This window comes from Leopardus geoffroyi, chromosome A2, assembly GCF_018350155.1.
Source record: "Leopardus geoffroyi isolate Oge1 chromosome A2, O.geoffroyi_Oge1_pat1.0, whole genome shotgun sequence".
NCBI lineage: Eukaryota > Metazoa > Chordata > Mammalia > Carnivora > Felidae > Leopardus > Leopardus geoffroyi.
In genome coordinates, this window is record NC_059331.1 from 29,883,057 (window position 1) to 29,906,211 (window position 23,155).

Here is a 23,155-nt window from a genome sequence, read left to right on the forward strand (position 1 = left end):
AAATTCCATTGACATTCTCCTTAGCAGAGAACACTTGAGCTTAGTTAAAAATATAGGTAAGTTTTAACCTGAAAGGGGATCCAGGGGAATAGGTGACGCACCGAGTGAATCTCAGAAAGCACTATGCGTTCTGTGTGTATAATAAGGCAAACGTGGCGTTTTTGTTTTGTTTCCATACCATAGCCGAGCGTGCTCGAGTGGGTCTTGCACCATTGCCTGGAATGAAAGGAACAGATTACATTAATGCTTCTTATATCATGGTGAGAGTCAACAGTTAATTATAAATAAATTCAATTAAACTAAAAGGTGCTAAAGAGCAGATACCACCTATGTGGCTGATTTCACTTTTCAAATAATTTCTCGATGTGTAATATCAAAATTAGAGAGCTTTCTGTATCCGGAGACCTCTAACAAAAGACTCCTAGCCAGTGGGGGTACAAAAATACTTTAAGAGAAGTGTTCACTAAGGAATTAATTTTATTGTTAATTTCACCCATCTAGCGTTTGAATAAATGTTGAAATTGCCGTTAAGTAAAAACAGCAGGGGTAACTAGGAGGAAATTTATGTGGAGCGAAAAATATCGACACATGTTAGCATATACAGCTAAAAATTAGCCAAATGTACTGACTGCCTTTTTCAATTGTTTCCGTGTGGTCAAAACAATGCCGTCTTATTTCGTGAACATATTTTACTTACCCCAGCGTCAGAATAAAATGTTTGTAACTGCTGATTTTCCGTCTTCCTAACTGAAGGGCTATTATAGGAGCAATGAATTTATTATAACCCAGCATCCTCTGCCACATACTACGAAAGATTTCTGGCGAATGATTTGGGATCATAATGCACAGATCATTGTCATGCTGCCAGACAACCAGAGCTTGGTAAGCAAAGCACATCTGCTATATATTAATGAGCCTGTGAGGCCAGAAGCATAAATCATTTTGATACCTTAGCACAGGGCCACACTGTCTGTATGTGCTAGGGAGGGTATTGAGACTTCTCTTCTTGAAGTTGGAGCAAGTTCCTTTTGTAGTCTCACAGTTAAGTGTTGCCATCGGTTCCATTACTTGATTCTCTAATGCTATACATGGCAGGGCCATGGAAGGTTTTGTAAAGCCTTTTTTTTTTTTTTTTTAGTAACGTCATTAATATAGGATCTTAACCTCTGAGTTGCTATATGTCCCTTGGGAAAAATAAAATAGCATCTAACTATGTAACTGTGTTTACACGTACTAACTTGTTTAGCCCTCTACCACTTTATGACATAGATACTATTATCATCTCATTTAACAGCGAAGAAAATCGAGGGAAGTAACTTGCCTAAAGGGCATACATGAATAATTGGAGGCAGGACTTAAACCGGAGTGACCTTTTAATCCTTTTCTATGATGTGGCGTGGGACAAATATCATAGCAAAGTTTTCCCAGTCCTTCCCCCAAAAATTCGTATCTAAAGTACTAATTATCATTATCTTTCCCCCATACCTTAGGCAAGGCAGATCCATTACAGGGAAGGACATACAGAAAGGCTATTTTGTTCCAGTTTAAAGGTGCTTCTAAGATCTTGGCTGAGCTACAGCCCTTTTCTCCTCTAGTTAGTTAGTCCTTCCCTGCTGTGGTCCCTAAGACCATATAAAAGAAGGGTTAACAAGTTTATCGAAATAAACTTAATGGCAGAATTCGTTGGGTGTTCAGAAGTTATGAGGACACGTAAGCCCACAAAACAAAAACGGAAATAAGAAACAATGAGGAGCTGCTTCGACAAGTATCAGATCAGTGGATTTTTTCGTTGAGAAAGAACAGCCTGCGATTGAACCCCTAGTCTTGACGACATGCGTTTGACTGCGTGCCCAGTCAGTAGGAAGTTCACTTTGTCGCATTTTGCTCCAGTTTCAGAATACCAAGACTGCTTCTGTAGGAGAGAATGGCAACAAAATTGAGAATCTTCAACTCAAAACTGGAGTGTAAATTTTCAAATTAGCTGGCAATAGGGGTCTATTCTGTTTGGCGTGTGGAAATTGGAGGCATTTAGGGTTGTTAAAACGTTCATTTGTTGGATGAGTCAGTGTTTTGGTATTGTCACTTATCACAGGACAGTCACCAAAAGCCTCTACCCACGGGCTCGTTTGTATGGGGAGGCTGGACCAACAGAGTCCATGCGTGTTATGCAGACAGTGAGGGCACAGGACTGCCCTGGAACAGGTCACCTCGGGCTGAGGGAGACCAGGCTAGAATCCTGAATGTCTGCCTTCTCAGCTCTGGGGTCGAAAGTCAGTGCACATTTTTCCTTAAAAATGTCTGCAGATTCTCTTTGTTTGCTTTATTTCTTACTGCTGTAATTTTACAAGACCATGATTCTGTGACTAGCCCAAAGTCACGGGTTCCTAGGTCAGAATGCACTGTTCTAGATATGCCTAGGCATCTTTGATCTACAAATGTATTTGTAAGCAAAATAACCATGAGACCAGAGGTCCTACTGAATTAAGAAGTAGCATGTATTTTTCATAGTATTTGAAGATGATCAGTTTCTCCCTAATTTGCTTTCTGTACTCAGATGTTTTGGTGTGCGTGTGTGTTTGCTTATTAAAATCCCCTTGGCAGTCATTAGGCCAATTTGATAATTTACTATTCAAGTTAATTTCTTACAGGTACATAATGTTATTCCCACTTTTCAGATATGGAAATTAAGGCCCAGATTAATTTATTCAATCCTAAATCCTGTGTTTAATCTCTGCGCATTGGTTAAATTTATAGGCCTTGTCCATTATTACCTTACATCTTTAGTATCTGTTAGAAGGGTCTTCCCTTCTATTTCCTTTCCTTCCATTTCCTTGGACAAAATGTATTAAAACCCCTGACAGTTACAGACTGTCTTTTGTATAGCCTAAACCCAATTGCTAATCTGTTTCCCCTTATGCTGAGCTTTAAAAATAAAAATGTACTTGGCAATAAGCTATATTGAAACTTGAAAGGGTGATAAGTCTTATTGGACTGTTGGCTCATTTCTGATGCAACAATGTAAGATTAAACAAAACCTTCTTTGTTTTGAACATTATTCAGAATTATTTCTGACTTCACTAGTAGTATCTAAGCATTTTCAGGCAAATGCCCATGGAAGTGTAGCTATTCCAGGCAAAGCAGAGTTTGCCATTTGGACTGATAAGAAAAAGAGGGATGGGGGGGTCAGGGGTCTTACCCTAATCGTTGTATTTCTCACAAAGACTCCCACCTCTACATCTCTTCACTTTTTCTTCGGCCTCCGCAGTTTTCAGGGATGGAATTCAAGTACAGAGCCTGAATATTTATTTTTAATGCTAAAATAGATGAACATTTAAAGCTTGCCTGACTCAAGGCTGAAAGCCTTTTTCCGTGTTAATCTCCTTTTGACACCTAACATGGTTAGATTAACTTTTCTTTGAAAAAGCACTTTGTACTTAGAACCAACATAAGCTTATTTATGCACAGCCTCTTTCCAGACAGGTTCTGTTGCTTACCATTTAGTAGCAAGTGTGATTTGAGACAACTTACAGGCTTCTCTGAGTCTTGATGTCCTTGTCTGTAAAGACAGATGATAAAAATCCCTCACCTCCCTAGTATATTGTAAAAATTAAGACCACGTTTATGAAATTCCTATGCAAAATGCTAATCAACTGTAGAAATGTTAAGCCACAGGAAGTAACAACTAGGATGTCTTCGTTGCTTAAGCAATTGTGAAATAATATATTAGCCCCAGTTGAGAGATATTCTGTAATACATCATAGTAAACCAGACAGGATCCAAGTCGATTAATTTTAATATGTCCCCTCTAGGGGGAGCATTTTTGGTTGTTACAGTGATGTAGGGAGGCAAGGCTAGAATACAGTTATTATCAATTACAATTTACAGTGACCACTGAACTTGGGATGATTAGAGGGGGATATAATTCTATGTGCCCAAGTTAAAAGGTGACTCGGGAGGTATGGGAGGTGACAGACAGGATACATCAATTTACAAGAAAATTCAAAAACAAATGTTTGACAGCACTGCAGAGGAATTTTTTCTTTGGGGGCGGTTCCCACAGGCAGAAGATGAGTTTGTATACTGGCCAAGTCGAGAAGAATCCATGAACTGTGAGGCCTTTACCGTCACCCTTATCAGCAAAGACAGACTGTGCCTCTCAAATGAAGAACAAATTATCATCCATGACTTTATCCTTGAAGCCACACAGGTAACCTAAAGCTGCCTTTCTCAGTCACAGCCCTACCTGGGCCCTGTATCATCCAAGTAATAACAGAGTAACTTACCACCTCAAGTGGGGCCCAGGCAGTTGAGTATGACTTCATTACAAATACGTACACTTCCCTTTTTCCTTCCTTCAAATATTTGCTTTTTCCAGCTGGGCAGATGAAATGTAACCGTTCCTCTGGTTGAGCATGCATACAAATAGGTCTGTTGACCTAATTATAAAAACAATATACTAGAGCTCAGTATTTTCTTTGCCACCAGAAATGTAAACATTGCAATGTGTTGCAGATGATAAGATTTTTTTTGTTTGTTTGTTTGTTTTTTTTTAGTAAATGACATTTTGATGTATAACAACTGCCTTCTTATGGGGTGGATATGAAAGGACGAGGAGGATAAGTTATTGTAACTTAAATGATGATTTAACCTCTCATTTTTTTCCTTTCAATTTATAGATAAGATAGAGTAGGATACAAAGTCTCATAATTTATTGGCACTTGCAATTTTATTGTCACCTGAATGAAACAGAATTTTACTGTTTCACTAACATGACCTGGTCATTTTTTAATGGCAGGCAGGCCTCCCTACTATTTTTCTTCTTACCAGCCCCATTTTGGTTAATGGGGCATTCTTCAATTCTATCCTATCTCAGGAACAAGTTCTAGTCATTAGATTACAGATCTAATGGGCTGGGCTGTGACTTCTGTTGTATTGGTTACAGGATGACTATGTCCTAGAAGTTCGGCATTTCCAGTGTCCCAAATGGCCTAACCCAGATGCCCCCATCAGCAGTACTTTCGAACTTATCAATGTCATCAAGGAAGAGGCCTTAACAAGGGACGGCCCCACCATTGTTCATGATGAGTATGTATCTATTTCTTAATTTTAAAATTCAAACATGTTTCTTGTGGAATTGCTATAGGAGTAGAAAGGGAAAGACAGACTCTATCTGCTTGTGACCATTCTGAGTTTTTTCCAGTGTCTACAGGGGCAGGTTGTAGATCTGTTTGAGTTTTAATGTGTCCCACTCTTCCAAGGCTTCAGGTACTCCTGGAGTGTATGTTCTAGAAAGGTGAAAGCACTGTACCAGCCTACAAAGGTACACTTGAAAGCTTTCTGAGGTTTTACGTTTCAAAAACAATTTTAAATTATTATTTCCATTATTTAAACAATTATTTTTATACCCTACACTGAATTTCAGCAAACATTATTAGGAAAGAAGACTTTTAATTTTTTTTAGAAGGATGTTTGTTTGTTTATTTTGAGAGGGCACGCACACCCAAGTTGGGGGCAGGGCAGAGAATCCCAAGCAGGCTCCACACTGTCAGCCCAGAGCCCGACACTCAACCAGCTGAGCCACCCAGGTGCCCCTAGAAGAAAAATTTTTAAATATGGTTTCATTGATTAGGAGTGAGAAAGTTACTTAATTTAGAGTTTACAGTCTGTTTGGAAGTTCAAAGAAAACAAATAATTTGTGCCTGGTGTCAAATCTTCTAGGCATCCACATGGTATTCAAACCTAGATACTTTCCTTCTTACTAAAGTAGAAAGGATCATAGGTAAACTTTATGGTATATGAATATTTGGGGTCAAACGTAATGACGCATTGACCTGTAAATCACTTGTGTAATTCCAGATTGTTCAGAATCTCACAGACCTTTAGCTAATGTGGCACCAATCAGATATCTTCATTTGGTGTTTTATTTCCAAGGTAGCTCCTTTCGTCAGCAAATTCTCAGTGCATCCATTACATTCATTAAATCGGCAGCCACTCTGGAAGCATAGATACTAACCAATTTGAAAGTCAAGCTTATTGTTAAGTCTTTCAATTTTTTCTGCAACATGAAGTGACCACAGACTTCAAGTTTAGGTCAACACCTGTACCTCAAATCATGGTTCTCTCTTATTTGAAGAAAGCCATATTAATGGCTGCTTCCAAAGAGTTTTCTGGAGTTTGTTTTAGGAAATAATGACTGTTTCAAAGTAACTGGGCAGCCGTTACAGGTCTATGAAAATTTAGGGTATGCAGTTATAGTATAAAATTAAGGCTGCTTCTAGAGATTTTTTTTCCCCACTAATCTGTATTGGCTTTTCAAATACCTTTGGGGTTTGCCAGCTGCTATCAATTCAGCCTGAATTCTAATGTTGCTGCCCAGGTCTGTGATTTTGCTGTTATTTTGTATTCAAGTTGGTAATGGAGCTAAACTTACATTTCATGGGTAAGGGATGAGGGAAAGAGAAAAAACAGGAACTTGGTAAGTCATTTAAAAAGAACTGTTTGATTCTTTTGTCTAGATTCAGTTTGGGGATATATTGTCTTACTCAGTGATTTTTATTTTGTGCCTCATGCTGAATATGTCACCTCTGAAATTAATCAAATGTAGTTCGCAGGCCCACACAAGAAAAGAGTAAATTAATTCTGAACTAGATCAGCACATACCATGTAGGTGAGCTAGATTAAAAACCTCCTAAAGACATGTGTTCCTGTATCCACTCTTTAGGAGATAAGGGATTCCAGAGAAATTACTTTTCCACATTACTCAAGCAAATTTGAACTATTTAAACACCTGCCAGCAGTAATACAATCTTGTGAACACCAGTTACCTTTCAGTTTCCATCTTACCTACTTTTTGTGCCTCTTAGTATCCCTTCCTGGTGGCTGACAGACACCTCTAATTTAGCATGTCTAAGACCAAACTCATCCTTGCAGCCTGCCTCCAGCCACTGAGTTGTGCAAAGCAGAGCCCTTTTTGTGTGTCCCTTCACCTCCACATCCGACTGGCCACGAGTCTTACTGATGTCACCCATTCAGTACACTTTCCAAATTCCTTTGCAGTCTGGCCAAAGTTTACTCATGCAGCTGTCATCCTAGTCCTCAGTCCATTCCTTCCTGTAGACCACCTTGGCCCTGCAAATGCTACTTCCTTTGAGTGCTCTGTCAGTCAACAGACACTTCAGAAGTCATTCTCCTTGAAACTATTGGTGACTCATCCCAGTGGTCATCATTTATCTTTTAAAAATATTTATTTTGAGAGACGGCCGGGGGGGCGGGTGTTGGGAGTGCAGGGAGAGAGAGAATCCCAAGCAGGCTCATGTCAGCACAGAGCCCGATGCCGGGCTCAATCTCGGCAACAGGGAGATCCTGACCCGGGCCGAAATCAAGACTCAGACACTTAACTGACCAAGCCACCCGGGCGGCCCTAGAGGTAATCATTTAAAATCACTGACAGACATCACATTCTTAGCTGTGCTGTTCTTGTGTATCACATCATGTTGCACCCACTTGTTCACGGGACTGTCACCCCCTACACTGCTGACACTGGCAGTAAGAACTTATTTGTCCCAGTCTCTACAGAGTGAAGCTTAATGCCTGGCACATAGCAGGTTCCGTGCTTCAGATTATGATGACCTACAAATGAAGGATACATACATACAATATCCTTAATGTGAACCTTTCCCAGAGAGCCTTGTGCTTTGCGTTTTGTTTTATCATCTTACCTGCTTAAAAATGTTTAAGTGAGCAGGCTTGGAGTCCCAAGTGTTTGCACTTAAGGCAAAGAGTTGAACTTCAAATGCACAAACTAGATATTTATCTGGTCTTCACAGAGATCTCTTAACACCTACTCTCAGGGCTGTCAGCTGTGTTGTGAGGTGGACGAAGTTCCTAGAAAAATGATCTAAGGATAAAATTCCTCGCCCAAAAGTAAACTGATTGTATCTGAGCACAAGCACCACTTATAAAGGCAAACTGCTTTATTCACAGCATCCTGTATTCAAGATTCAGAGGCTGATGTGTAGCATTACTGTCAAAGTTTTTAAGCAGACCCTATGTTCCTTCCGACAGAAGAGGATTAGAACATAAGCACAGTTTTTACCATCTTGTGGGACAACAGATTAGACATTCACTCACAGAAAAACAGTTTCTTGTGCAAATAGTTATTCACTCTGCATATAGCTCTATCGTCCTATTAGATACCATAGAAGGCTAATTTGATTAATAATTCTCAAAGAATGATCCAAGGATTGCTGGTTGGGAAGGAGGCCCTTTTAGGGAATTCAAAAAGTCAAAACCATTTTCATAATAATACAAAGATACCATTTGCTTTGTTCATTCTCACTCTGACAGCTTCTGTAACAGGTGCTTGCATGGTCTTGTGTTTTGACATTTTCTCAGTTCTAATTTTTCATACGATAAATAGAGGGGATATAGCCCAAATAAGCAAGAGCTCTTTGAGTATCACCAGTAATCTTTTAATTTGAACCTGAGATACTCCATAGGAGATGCATAAATATATGGACTGCTTTCTATACCCACTGCTGCAAAGACCCCCAGAAATAATTCTGGTTTTCCTTTGAACCTTACCACTACCCCACTAAGAGGGTAATTTTGGGATCCCTTCTTCACATAAGAAAAAAATAGGTAGTGTGAAGCTAATGGCCTGCGTACACATATACAGTTAGTGTCAGAGCCAGGACCAGCTACCTAATTTATGGAGCCCTATGGAAAAATTAAGAATTTCCAGATGAAAAGTTCGAAGTCATGGTCATAAAGTTGCTCACCAGACTTGAGAGAACAGTGGATGTACTCAGAACCTCAACAAAGAAAGAAAAAATACAAAGAAGAACCAATAACTGAAATGAAAAACACACTAGAGGAAATCAACAGCATGTCCACATACACTAACATTACTGCTTTCGGGGTCCCACAAAGAGAACAGAGACAGAAAGGAGCAGAAAACTTCCCTAACCTGGGGACGGAAACACACATATCCAAGTCCCAGAAGCAGAGAGCCTCAAACAAGATGAATAAAGCAAGATACATAATAAAGATAAATCAAGGATTCTACAAGTATCAAGAGAGAAGCACTAGTTATTTACAAAGGAAAGCTCTCAGCTGATTTTTCATCAGAAACGTGCAAGCCAGAAGGAAGTGGCATGATATATTCAAAGTGTAGAAAGGAAAAAACCCATAACCAAGAATACTATACCCAGTTACCATTCACAGTTGAAGAAGAGATACAGCATTTACCACACAAAAATTAAATGAGCTCATCACCACTAATCCAGCCTCAGAAGAAAATTAAAGACGCCCCTTTGGAAAAGAAAAGGCTGTAAGTAAAAAATTATTAAAAAAAAAATTCACTAGTAAAACCAACATAGTAAACATAGTAAATCAATCTTAAAACTAGTATAAATATTAAAAGACCAAAGCAGTAAAATCAATTATATCTAAAAAAAAAAAAAATTGTCTATTTTGTGACTCCTTTAAGATGTATAATGACATCATATATATATATGTGTATATATATATATATACGTGTGTATATATATATATATATAAATAACATGGAGAGGATAAGTCAAAGTGCAGTTTTTAGAATGTGTTCAAACTTTAAGCAACCATTAAAATACACTGCTATATATTTAGGATGTTATATATGAACCTTACAGAAACCACAAACCTAAAACCTATAATAGATATACAAAAGCAGAAAGAAATCAACACATCAGTCACAAGGGAGAAGAGCAAGAGAAGAAAAGACCTAGAAGAACTACAAAAATAACCAGAAAACAATGAACAAAATGACAGTTAAAGTACATACCTCTCAAATAAGTAAGTGGTTTAAGTGCTCCAATCAAAAGACATAGATTAAATGGATAAAAAAACCAAGACCCAGATGTTGCCTACAAAAGACTCCCTAAATAGATATACAGACTGAAAGCTGAAGGGATGGAAAAAGATATTCCACAGAAATGAAAAAAGAAAAAAAAAAAAAGCTGGGGTAGCAGTATTTATAGCAGACAAAATGGACTTTAAAATAAAGAATAGGGGCCCCTGGGTGGCTCTGTCAGGTAAGTGTCTGGCTCTTGACTTTGTTCAGTTCAGGTCATGATCTCAAGGTTTGTGAGATCAGGCTGTGCACTCAAGTGCATAGCTTGCTTGGTATTCTCTCTCTCTGCCCCTCCCCTGCTCATGTGCTCTGTTTCTCTCAAAAAAAAAAAAAAAAAATTTAACAAGATCAGGACATTACATATGGTAAAAGGATCCATCTAAGAAGAGGATACAACAACTGTAAATATCTATGCACCCAACATAGAAGCATCTAAAGGGGGAAATTGAAGGTAAGAAAATAGCAGGGAATTTTAACACCCACTTATGTCAATGGATAGATCATCCAGATCGAAAATTAATAAGGAAACACTGGCCTTGAACAAGACATTAGACCAGATGGATTTAACAGATACATACAGAACATTCCATCCAAAACAGCATAATACACATTCTTTTCAAGTACAGATGGGACTATTCTCCAGGATCACATATTAGGCCATTAAGCAAATCTCCATAAATTTAAGAAGACTGAAATCACATCAAGCATTTGTTCTGACCATAATAGTATGAAACTAGAAATAAATTACAAGAAAACCTGGAAAAAATACAAATAGATGGAGGATAAATAACATGCTATTAAACAACCAATGTCTCAATGAAGAAATCCAAGAGGAAATTAAAAAATACCTGGAGGCAAATGAACATGCAAAATCTTTTGAGATGTGGCAAAAGCAGTTCTAAGAAGGAAATTTATAGCAATACAGGCCTACCTCAAGAAATAAAACTCTCAAGCAGTCTATCCTTAGGAACCTAAAGGAACTAGAAAAAGAAGAACAAACAGAGCCAAAATTTAGGAGAAGAAAAGAAAAAAGATCAGAGTAGAAATAAATGTAGACTAAAAAAACCATAGAAAATATCAATTAAGGGGCGCCTGGATGGCTCAGTTGGCTAGGCATCCCACTCGGTTTCAGCTCAGGCCATGATCTCATGAGTTCATGGGTTTGAGGCCCCACAGTGGACTCTGCGCTGGCAACACAGAGCCTGCTTGGGATTCTCGCTCTCACCTTCTCTCTCTGCCACTCTCACAATAAACAAATAAGCTTAAAAAAAAAAAAAAATCAATGAAACCAAGACCTGGTTCTTTGAAAATATAAACAAGACTAAGAAACTTTTAACCAGACTCCTCAAGAAAGAAAGCAGACTGAAATAACATTACAAATGAAAAAGAAGTTAAAGCCAACACCAAGGAAATACAAAGGATAATGAGAGTGTACTATTAAAAATTCTAAGCTAACAAGTTAGACAAACCTAGAAGAAATGGAAAAAATAAATCCGTGCAGCCACTATGTAAAACAGCACCGAAGCTACTCAACAAAGTAAAAATAGAAATACCATATGATCAGTAATTCCATTTATGGGCATTTATCAGAAGAAAACAAAAACACTAATTGAAAAGGAGGCATGCACCCCTATGTTCACTGCAGCGGTATTTACAATAGTCATAATACATAAGAAATCTAAATGTCTGTAAATAGATGAGTGGATACAGAAGATGTGATGTATGTATACAATGGAATATTACTCAGGCATTAAAAAAAAAAAGAGAAATCACCTTTTACATCAACATGGGTAGAACCAGAAGGTATTGGGCTAAGTGCAGTAATCAGATAAAGACAAATACAAGTGATTTCACTTCTATGTGGAATCTTAAATAAAAACAAAGAACAGAAGTAAACTAAGATAAACAGAACAAACTGGTGGTTGTCAGTAGTAGGGAGAGGGGTGAAATAGGTGAAGGGGGTTAGTAAGTACAGACTTCCAGTTATAAATAAATCACAGAGATGACAAGTATGGCATAGGAAATATACTTAATAATGTAATAACTTGGGTCACTATCATGGTGAATATTTCATAACATATATACTTGTCAAATCATTGTCACACCCCTGAAACTAATACGGTATATCAACTATACTTCAGTAAAAAAAAAAAGTTCCAGATGGCAACAGCACAGCATTAAACTAAGGGCAAGACTCTTGTGAGCAGGAGACCCGTCAGACCCTGGCCAGGAAGCTGGCCCTGGCTGCAGTCAGATCCAGATCTATCTAATCCTGCTGGTTAACACTGCCTCCCACTGGTTGTCACAGGAAGCACTCTGGCATTCATGTCCCTCAGTTCTCCAGACCATGTTTCCCTACTTTATTTTCCCATTCACTTCCAAAGTTTTAAAATTTTTTTAAGTACTATTTTAGAGAGAGATTGTGGGAGGGGACAGAGAGAATCTCAAGCAGTCTCCAGGCTCACTGAGGAACCCAGTATGGGGTTCAGTCCTACAACCCTGAGACCACAACCTGACCTGAAATCAAGAGTCGGACACTTAAGCAACTTAGCCACGCAGGCACTCCCCAAAGTGTTAATTTCTTAAAGTCCTGTGGAAGGCTTTCATGTTGCCTTGATTCCCCCAGACCGCTGCATATTCAAGCTTTAACTCTGTTTTCCTTTTTGCCCTAATGATTTCTACGGGAAGCTTTAGTTTCTTCATAGTGACAGAGTTATAACTCTGGATTGCATTTTTGGTTATGATTTTTAAAACTTTTTTTTAATGCTTATTCGAGCAATAAAGTGATTGTTAAAACCTCTTAAAAGCGAAGGTACAATAATTATATGGAAGAGTAAAAAATATAATTAAGTGGGCAGAGGTATTATACACACTGACAATACAAGGAATCCCACTGTGGTTTAAAATGAATATAGAGCACTTACATTACTGTCCATCAGGAACTTCAAGGACTTCTATTTCTTTGAGGTATAGGCAAGGAAAGATGAAAACACATTTTCCTTTCTTCTTAGCTGCACTAAATAAACATTCCTCTCAATGGGGCCCTTTGAGAAAGGCAAACAGTGAATCTGTACACTACTCTTGTTTTATATACGTTATAAAATTACTAGTATCACTTTTTTACCAAGTTCTTATAGTCTGAAGGGCAAATCCATGAAACTCAATAAATATCCTCTAATTCTATCTAATTCCTAATCTGAGAATGGCCTCTATTTTTTCAGTCTTTACCCTTTCACTATCATGTTTGGTATGTAGAAAATATTTAAATGATCTGTGGATTTGATTAATTTGACTTAGTTTCTGGTCCTGTTTGAAATCTTACTGTGTAGGTGCTTCCTTTTAATTTAGGTGCTTATTTAAGAGTGGCTAAATCTAAGAAAGGCAATCCAAGGACAGGCGAGAGTACATCCACATAGAGTACACACTGTACAAGATACGTAATACGGGACTTTTCTATCTGAAAGGCTATGGAGAGCTTTAACAAAGAGATTGGTTTGGGGGACAGGGGGAGGTTGGGGAAAGGGTCCTGAGTCTAACAGTTTCACTAGATTAAGCAAAGGTTAGATTTTTGTCCTACTGGAAAAAATAATAATTAGTACAGAGGATTAAAAAAAAAAAAAAAACGCTAGTCATGCTAAATAAGAAGGTAAACTGAGTACAATTTAGAATCTGAGGAAAGTTAACATAATGATCAAAGCAAGAAGAACAACAAAGTGTAAATCAGTTACTGGAGCAGTTACAATAGAACACATGCTCAGAGATCTAACAGAAGACTAGGACATTAAACAGAAACATGTATAATCAAACAGGAACAAGTGAGAGAGTCCAAGATAGGGGAAAAACAAGAGACAGGCTAGTAGTAGTAGAACGGACAGAAGTGAAATCAAACTTAGTTACGGACTAGATAGGTGAGTTCTAACATACGTCTCAGAAGTGATCCATGTTGACAAACGAGATTAAAGAAATAACGGCTGAGATTTTCTAAGAACTTAGTCTCATAAAACATACAGTTTTGGAAAATGGTGAAGAAAAAGTAGGGAGGGCATAAATTGCCATTGGGAAGAAAAGCATCTACCATGTATCTGCAGTTACACTCAAAATATTTGGTAACTGTTCATTTGCTGAGGTGTGATAATGTTTATATATATTTTTTTAATTTTATCTTTTATACTAAAATATTAATGAATAAAATACCTGGGATTTACTTCAAAGGATATGCGGGAGGAAGTAGATGTGAAACAAGATTGGCCATGAGCCAGTGACGGCTGTAATTGAGTAATGGCTACATCAAAGTTACAGTACTTTCAAGTGTTTGATGTTTTCTAATAATAAAAGGTTAAAATAGAAATATTTTAAAATAAACACTTGAAATTGTTTATACCAATACATGTTTAAGTCTCAATAATAAGTATAATAAATGGTGTTTACTGAACATATTGTATATACTAGCTTCTATTATGAACCATTAACATGTATCAGCTCAAACTAAACTCGTCTGGCAAACTGTGAGGCCTTGGCCAGTTACGTCACTGGAACGTACCTTGTTTCTTCAGGTTTGGAAGGGGAATAACAACAGTCATAGCACAGGATTATTGTGACGATTAAGTTGGCACGCTTAATACCTGCAAGAGATCCTGGCACATAGTAAGAGCATAACACACCTTAGTGATCACCAAGAACTGAATAAACAGACGAGTTCCCAAACTGTTAAGGCCCACCAAGTCCTCACTAGGCTGTACTTAAAGAGTAACAAACACAGGAGATTTAATGTAACCTTGATTTAAAAAAAAAAAAAAAAAGGAGAACACCAGAATGGAAAAGTATAGGCCAATCTTACTTATTTGATTAGGGGTACAAAAATCTAAATAAAACTGTCAAAATCCAGTATGTTGGATTAAAAGAAATATGTATCATTAAAAGTAAGATGGTTTCATGTATCATGAAAAGGGTGTAGAGCTGGTTGTGTTACCACTGCTCTCTCAAGGGAATTCAGGGCATTATTAAAGGAATTGCTAAAAGAGTCAATAGGTGTTGGAAAGCACAGGATAAAATAACATTTACTCGTGATCTCCCTCCCCAAAAGAAAACACTCCTAGCAAACAAAGTCGCAAGTATCTTCTTTAACTTGATAAATGTTATTTATCAGAAGCCCACAGCAAACATCTTTATTTAACACGAAAAACTTAGGGGCTTTACCATGAAAGACAACAATATGAGACCCCCTTGCAGTGTTACAATGCACAACTACCGGGTCCTAGCCAATGCAATAAAAGCAAAAGATGTATGAAATACAAAAGCTGAAAAGAGACAAAACTAACATTATTGGCAGATAAAGATGAAGCCAACTTCCTAGATAATCCACAAATTATTAGAACTTAAAAAGAGTTCTGCATGGCAGGATACAACTTCACCATGTGAAAATCACTAATGTTCCTATGTATCAACTGAAACCAAACAAAAGATCATAAAAAGAGGCCATTCTTAGGAGTGACAGACTCTAAAAAGGCACCTAGAAATTACCCTAAAATGAAACTGGCAAAGACAATGAAGAAAACTGTAAAATGTAAATGATAACTACAAAAGACCTGAAAAAGGGAGAAAAGGTATCATGTTCATGAACAGAAAAACTCAAAAAGAGGTTACTGTCCTCTAACCAATCTATGTATTGAGGGCAAACTAAGCAAAACCCCAGTAAAACTTTTTGTGTTCCTTGAGCATTCAGTTTCAAGACTAATATGAAACAGGACGGGAAGGAATCAAGGAGTAGAGGTATTTGCAAATGAGTGTACAAGTAAAAATGAAAATACAGATGTTTGAAGCACAAAAAAACATGAAACAATGAATGTAGAGACAGCCAAGACTACAGGAACTTACTCTTTCGAATGTCAGAACATTAAAAATCTATAGGAGTTAAATGTAGGGAAATACAAAAAATAGATTAAAGGGCCAAACAGATTTCAGAAACTACATGACAATTTAGTATTTGATACAAAGGAAACTCAATGAGAAAAGAGGAGACTATCCAATAAAAAAAAAAAAAAAAAAGTCATCCATTAGAAAAATAAGTAAAATCAGACCGTAACCTTATACCAAAATAGGATTCAGATGAAATATACAATGAAATGTAAAAAATAAAAATAGAAAAATGTAGGAGAATGTTTTTAAAGTGCTGAGTTAGAAAAAGCATTCTCAAGATTCCAAAAAAGCCAAAAATAAAAGATGAAGCCATTTGATTATGTGTAACAAAAGTACCTACAAACAATGTTAAGGGAAACTGAGACACTGGAAGAAATATTTACAACCTATGCTACAAATAAAAGAGAGCTAAGAGAAATGGCCAAAGCATATTAACACACAATTTCAGAAGAGGAAACACAGGCCATAAACACAAAAGATTCTCAAACTTCCTGGTAATCAAGAAAATGCAAATTAAACTAACATTAGGATACAATTTTTCACCCATCAGATTAGGAGAAGCTTTTCAACTTTAAAATGACAAGAAGATGGGGGCGCCTGGGTAGCTCAGTCAGTTAAGCATCCAACTCTCTATTTCAGCTCATGTCATGATCTCACAGTTTGTGAGTTCAAGCCCCATGTCAGATTCTGCGTCGACGGTGTGGAGCCTGCTTGGGATTCTCTCTCTCTCCTTCTCCCCCATCCCCTCTTCACTCTCTCGATCTCCAAATAAATAAATAAACTTTAAAAAAATTCAAATAAAATGATGTCAGAGAAACAAGTATTCTCATGCTGGGAGGGGGATAAACCGGTAACAACCACTAGGAGAGAAACATTGCAGTATCTTTAAAACTAAAAATGGGCATACCTGTGAGCCACTTTTTCTACTCATGGTAATTCACTGGTATGCCCAAGATACGAACCATGTAAATGCCCACCTACAGGGAAGTCAGTGAGTCCAGTATGCATACAGCACGGAAGTAATGAACCAGACTGAAATGCACCAACAAACTGGACTCTGGGCGACTGGACCTAAATGTAGAACAGTTTTTACCTCTAGCTAGGTGACCTCTAAAGTTGGGAGCTTTGGTCTTATTTGTATTAAAGATGTAAAACATCTGTAATGTTTCAATTTCATAGAACGATAAACTCAGAAACTGCACATAAACTGCACTATAAACTGCACATTCAATGGTTTTTAATAGAACAGTGGGCACAAGCCATATAAATATGCAAGCCATATAAATTCTAGTTTCATTTCTACCAACATCATCACCTGGAACAATTCATTCAATCCCTGTGTTTTCTTAACACTAATGTGCCACCAGAGGTTCCTGGAAAAAAATGGGATTTCCATTCTAAATGGGTGTGTGTGTGTGTGTGTGTGTGAGAGAGAGAGAGAGAGAGAGAGAGAGAGAGAGACTGTGTGTGTCAAAAACAACCATATTTTTCCAAGGCTTTTATCACAGGTACTCTAACTGGCAAAATTCCACTTCAGTGCCAAAAACAATGACCTAATGTGAAATTCATTTTGAAACTTTTCTGACTGCATTTTGAGCCACACATTTCAAGTCACGTTTTTTAAGTTTGATTTAGCTGGGTTTTTTTTTTTTTGGGGGGGGGGGGAATATTTTTTTTTTTCAGATCCTTTCCCTACCTCTGCACATCCAGGAGCTTGTAGTTAGGGTTCTCGTATTTTTCCCACCTCGTCCCCAGCATTAAGTCTTCTATAGCTATCCCCAGGCTAATTTTAAACCTCTCATTTCATCTGGAGTATCAAGCTGAGTATCTGATAAGCCAGTTTGGGAGCTTTCACATTCATGAACAAATGGCACCTTTGTGCTAGTCTCTACATCTTCTCCCCCTGTCCAGCATTTCACTGATTTCAAGAAGAGAGGTCAGTGCAGTCCGTGTGTGGACTATGTAAACATATGCCACCATGCAAATATATGGTGTTAATTTCATTCCAGTAAATGTAATCCCTTAGCAAATCTGAAATAGCATTTTTTTTTTCCTCCCCAAGGTATGGAGCAGTTTCAGCAGGAATGCTGTGTGCCCTTACCACCCTGTCCCAGCAACTGGAGAATGAAAATGCTGTGGATGTTTTCCAGGTTGCAAAAATGATCAATCTTATGAGGCCTGGAGTATTCACAGACATTGTAAGTACTTTGCTTCTTTGTGAAACCTGTTCCTCCATCAACCGAAACTCAGGCAAACACTTGAATTAGAGCAGCGGTTGTCAGTGAGGGGTGGTTTTGCCCCGCCCCCCCCCCACCCCCAGGGGATGTTTGGCAACATCTGGAGACTTTTTTTTTTGGTCTCCACAACTGGCGATGAAGACCAGTGCTCTGGCACCGACTGAGCAGAGCCCAGGGAAGCTGCTAAACATCTTGGCATGCAGCAGACACACCTCTCCAACAAAGAATCATCTTCCTGAAAACATCATTAGTGTTGAGAGCAGGAAACTCTGCTTTCTAGAGTATGGTATTCTCCAGTGCTAGCACAGGGATATTCCATTCTCTTAATTCACTGTCTGTACTGAGAATGAGTTCCCAACTAACAACAATCAAAGTGACATGCAGAAGGCAAAGGTCTCCACTATGAAAGGATTCAAGTCATTTTTTAAAGTTTCTTAGCATAAATGTATATTCTTGTTTTTTTATAATTACCTTTTTAAAAAATTGGTCTTTCTACCTTAGATGAAATGACTAAGCTGTTCTTTGTCTCAAACTGTCTTCTCCTTGTTTTTCAGGAACAATACCAGTTTGTCTATAAAGCAATGCTCAGCCTGGTCAGCACTAAGGAAAATGGAAATGGTCCCATGACAGTGGACAAAAATGGTGCTGTTCTCATTGCAGATGAATCAGACCCTGCCGAGAGCATGGAATCTCTAGTGTGATTGGAATCCCGAACGGGCACTTAATTTGTAAAACTTCTGAAGACTGAGAACTTTTTTGAGGCCTTTTTTGCCAGACTCTAGGTTATACAATAACCCAGTTACTTTTTTACACTGATAAAAGTTTTGATATTTATTTTTTGCCATTTTATGTCTTAATGGTATCCTACTGAGCATTTGCACCTCTGTTCATTTCACACAGTGAAACGCAATTTTACCTAGTTTGCACTATATGATCAGTGTTACTGCCTATAATCTAATCCTAAAGCAAGCCCTGATGTGACATTCCATGAGAACACACATGCTACTTTTTAGTTCAGTACAGTGAAGGTTTTGTCAGGACAGTGGATCTTGGTTTTTTTATTATTATTGCGAAAGCAGCTGCATCCTCCTAGCAGGCAATGCTGAGCTTTTCCTCGGTCCTCTCCTCTGTTTGTTTTAGGCACTGCTCAATACTGTCTGCCTTCTGTACTTTAATGGAGTGGATGGGCATTGTTTTCTTGTAAAGAATAGCAGGTTCCTGGGAGCTACTGAGACAGTCTGTCAACCTCATGGCCTTGAAACAGTTCCGTTTATGATGGTAAAGGTATCCATTAAGAAATTAGAAGGCTTAAGAGCTTTATGTGAACATCACTTATTAGTTGAAGTTATATTCATAGCTTAAAAAAATTCCCCAACTGTGTCAAAATAAAGGATATCTCTGTATTACAGTTTTCACAGTAGCTATGTGGACGGTGTGTGTTATTTCCATCTTGACCCTCTGAAATAGTTACACCCTGCAGTCAGGGCTATCTTTTACAATAGGGATATGGCAATAGTTTACACAGCTCCGCTATCCCTTTAGTAACTCTCCATTAATGGTTCTTGGTTTCTAATACCATACATCATGGCAGGTAGAACAATGAAAATTTCTGCAGGTGTGTAACTTTGAAATTAGCCCTCTAAAATATCCCTATTACTCGTCTAGCACTCTAATAAAAACTACCTAAATAGTTAACATTCTTTTCTTTCCTTTTTTGCCAAATATTTCCTGATAAATTCCATAATGACATATATTCTTGTACTTAGGATAAAACTGAAAATACTTTATTAGCAAAAGTCTTGGGACTATGTAGATTCCCACACATGGAGAAGTCTGATTTGGAGAGACGAAATCAGAATCTTGAATAAAAGAGGATATGGACATTTTCAAATAGATTTTCAAAGATGGGGATGGCTTGGTGTGGTTTAGCCCCAAGAACAGACACAATTCCCTCAAAGAGGCTAGTAATCATTACACAGAGCCCAAGGCACTTACCTGATCTAGCCTCTGGAGCCATATTCACCCTGCCGTAAGTACACAATTGGGAAATTAGGAGCATTAATAAGAAATTTCAGTTCAGTTAGAAAAATAAGCTCCTTACCGAGATCTGTTCTATTACGTATTTGTGTTTAAGGGATGACTTCTGTTAGAAGTGAAGTCATCACCAGAACTGGGCGTGTCAAGAAGAAAAGAGTTTTGGTTAATTTTTATGTCAATAAACTTCAACAACAACTCCATACTGGCTACTATCATACTATCTGGGTAGGTTCTGTGACATTAATGATAATCAGCGCTGAGGTTCTATTTCTCTTAAGTTGGCTTTCTGTGAAGTCTGTCAGAGTGGTGCTGAGGAAGCAAAGCCACTAAGGAGAGGCTACCGGCCAAGTTTGGGAGTTCCGATGCATAGGCCAGGTTGATGGCGTTTTCATGAACTGTGTCACTTGCCAGGGTTAATCTCATGTTTTCATCACATAAATTCTACAACATGGCAATAGTCCACTGTTCACAAACCATGTAGGTGAGGCTTAAGGAAAGGTGCGCAAGTGAGCGAAGTCCGCTAAACTGTATGTGCTAGAAGAAAGAACACCTCTGCGGCCCCTCTGCTGCCGTCAGAGGTTAACACCAGGAAGCTCTATCTACACAGAAGGAGAGAAGCTTGAACACAGAAACACCACAGCTGCCGGAAGGCTGAGGGGAATCAGGAAGGGCAAGGTTGCAGATCATGGCAAGAGCTAGATCCTTTTCAGTCAATCAAGCAGATTATACTTAATTTATATAGAGTATTGATAGGAGTGAACTGTTTTTTAGTAGTTGGCACAGGTTTGGCTGTGAGAAGTAATGTTGGGGTTCATGGTCCCTTGGTAATTTTTTCTGAGACAAGTGAACACTGCTTAGAAAACAGCACGTATTTCCTTCTGTGCTATTTATAGAGGGCTCCATTCGTGAAAACCGTTAAGTTCCAACACAATCCTGTGACCATTTCTTACATGGGTATCGTAGTTATAATAAAAGAAAGATCGCGAGTAAACAGAAGCATTGAAAAGGGTGGCTTGAAGTTCTCAGAGAAATTGTGTGTCTATAGTGGGCTTGAGCCAAAGTGTGCAAATCCTCACACACTGGAACATGAGCAGTTGCTGTTTGCCCATCTTGCCTAAGTGGTCCAAACACACTTCAGTGAGGACAGCTCTGTTCAGCAGTTCGTTCCTCACTTGCCCCAGAGAGTGTATCCTGAATATGATCCTTCATTTGTTATCAGTAGAAATATGCTTGCATCTTTCCAGAGGCAGAGAGTTTCAAAGATGGTGTTTTGTTTGAGACATGAACACACTGCTTAACTACACAACAAGGTTATTACCATTTGCACTCAGGGGGAAAGGAAATAGCTATTGCAAACGATCATGTGCTATTTTATAAAATAAGCTGGTGGGTGTATGAATTTAGCTCTAGGTGAACAGAATGCACACATCATACAACACTGGACTGCAGTGATCAGAACAAGTGGCCATACTGGGCATCAGAGGAGACCCCTTACTGGCATCAGGAGAACTCTTTTTGCATCCAAAAGCCACAATGTCTTCTTTTATATACGCGTGTGTTAAAAAGTTAACTTCTGAATTTCAAAAGTAAGATCATTGAATTGGTTTTCCTAAATTTTTATGCCTTGGAGCTTTAAGAGTCTATTTCAAGTTGAACAGTCCAGCACGGTCAGAGAAGTTGATGGTGTTCAAGGTTTGGCTGTTGGAAATTTTAGCCCAGAGTGACATACTGAAATCAACAAATAACCTTAATTATTTTATAATGACACAGCACAACTGCCTTGTTAGGAATTTTTTTCTTAAAATGCATATATATTTAAAAATTAAAATATAGATACCAATTTACCAAAGATACATATTACTAATTCTAAGCAAAAAATAAACCCAAACTCATCACAATTTAAGAAATAATAATCAAAATGTAGTTTGTCTTAAGAATTTAGCAATTATACTGGAAAATGCATTTTCAACTCCTGTGTTCTAAAGATTATGTTCAAAAGGTGCCAGTGAATTTTTATATGAAGGGAAAATGCCTGCTTTTTTTTTTTTTTAAACAGCTATAATTTCACTTACCCCTTTGCGCTTTCCCTTAGTTGCCATTTAACATGCGATACTGGCTTTACTTATCTCTAGAAAGAAGGCATGCTACAAATAGGAAGGAATTGTACTAATATTTGGCCTCTACTTTGTCTTAGCTGTTAAACTGTTTTTAGTATTTTTGTTAAATATTTGCAAAGGGAAGCATTTTCTACAGAGGATAATTAATTTCAAGAAAAATCTTGAGTTTTAAGAAATAAACATCTCCAGAAAAGGAGACAGCCGATTTTATAAAACGTTGCAACTCTCCAACATTTGGGGTAGTGACTCCTTTTTTGTTAGGACATTTGAAACTAGCAAGCAGCCATTGTTTCTAAAAAAGAAAAAAGAAAAAAAAACCTCAGCCTTCATGTTAATTCATGTTTCTTTCACTTCATTTTGAAATAGCTAAAATCATTAAAACTGTAAATATTTTGTTGCTTGGATAAGCATCTTCTGGAAACTTTGTATCTATGGTATATAATCATAGAATTTTATATTTTCATATAAAGCTAATTTTTTTCTAGTTTCAACTCCGTCATAGTTTTGTTTTGTTTTGGTTTTGTTTTAGTTTTTTGGGTTTTTCTTTGTGGTGGATATGTGAATTCAACTTTCTGTATATTGAAGTAGCAAGAACTATATCTTTGCATTCCAAAAGAATCCAACACGTGTTATTTCTTTGAGGCAGTGATTGTGAAAATTGGGTTTTGTTTCTTAATTCCATTGACCATTTGTGCAATAGGAATTAGACATAATTAGTCACTGAATACATTCGTTGCATTGACCCATTTGGCAAAAGTGATTGTTGTTTTGTTTTGTTTTTTTTAATTTGTTCAGGGGGGAGGGGTTTTGTAACCTGAAATTTTTCCCTTTTTTCTTCTGTTTAAAACTATATCAAATCATTCTATTATAGTGTTATTTAATATGTAAATTGTATTGCTATACATAAAATAAAGTATGGTTTTTGATGTAATCATTAGTGCTGAGCATTTCTATGA

General features: G+C 37.6%; 1 protein-coding gene across 6 annotated transcripts in view; it reads left to right on the top strand.

Annotated features, from left to right (window-relative positions):
• PTPRG (protein tyrosine phosphatase receptor type G) overlaps positions 1-23,130 on the top strand; it is a 719,983-nt gene extending 696,853 nt beyond the window's left edge. For all 6 annotated transcript variants that reach the window (XM_045496941.1, XM_045496940.1, XM_045496944.1 and 3 more), the window contains 6 exons: positions 184-260; positions 754-882; positions 4,061-4,207; positions 4,943-5,085; positions 17,871-18,006; positions 18,600-23,130. In XM_045496941.1, the coding sequence (XP_045352897.1) occupies positions 184-260; positions 754-882; positions 4,061-4,207; positions 4,943-5,085; positions 17,871-18,006; positions 18,600-18,746 (779 nt within the window). In that variant the 3' untranslated portion in view covers positions 18,747-23,130. The remainder of the gene's footprint in view (positions 1-183; positions 261-753; positions 883-4,060; positions 4,208-4,942; positions 5,086-17,870; positions 18,007-18,599) is intronic.
• The last annotated feature ends 25 nt before the right edge of the window (positions 23,131-23,155 follow it).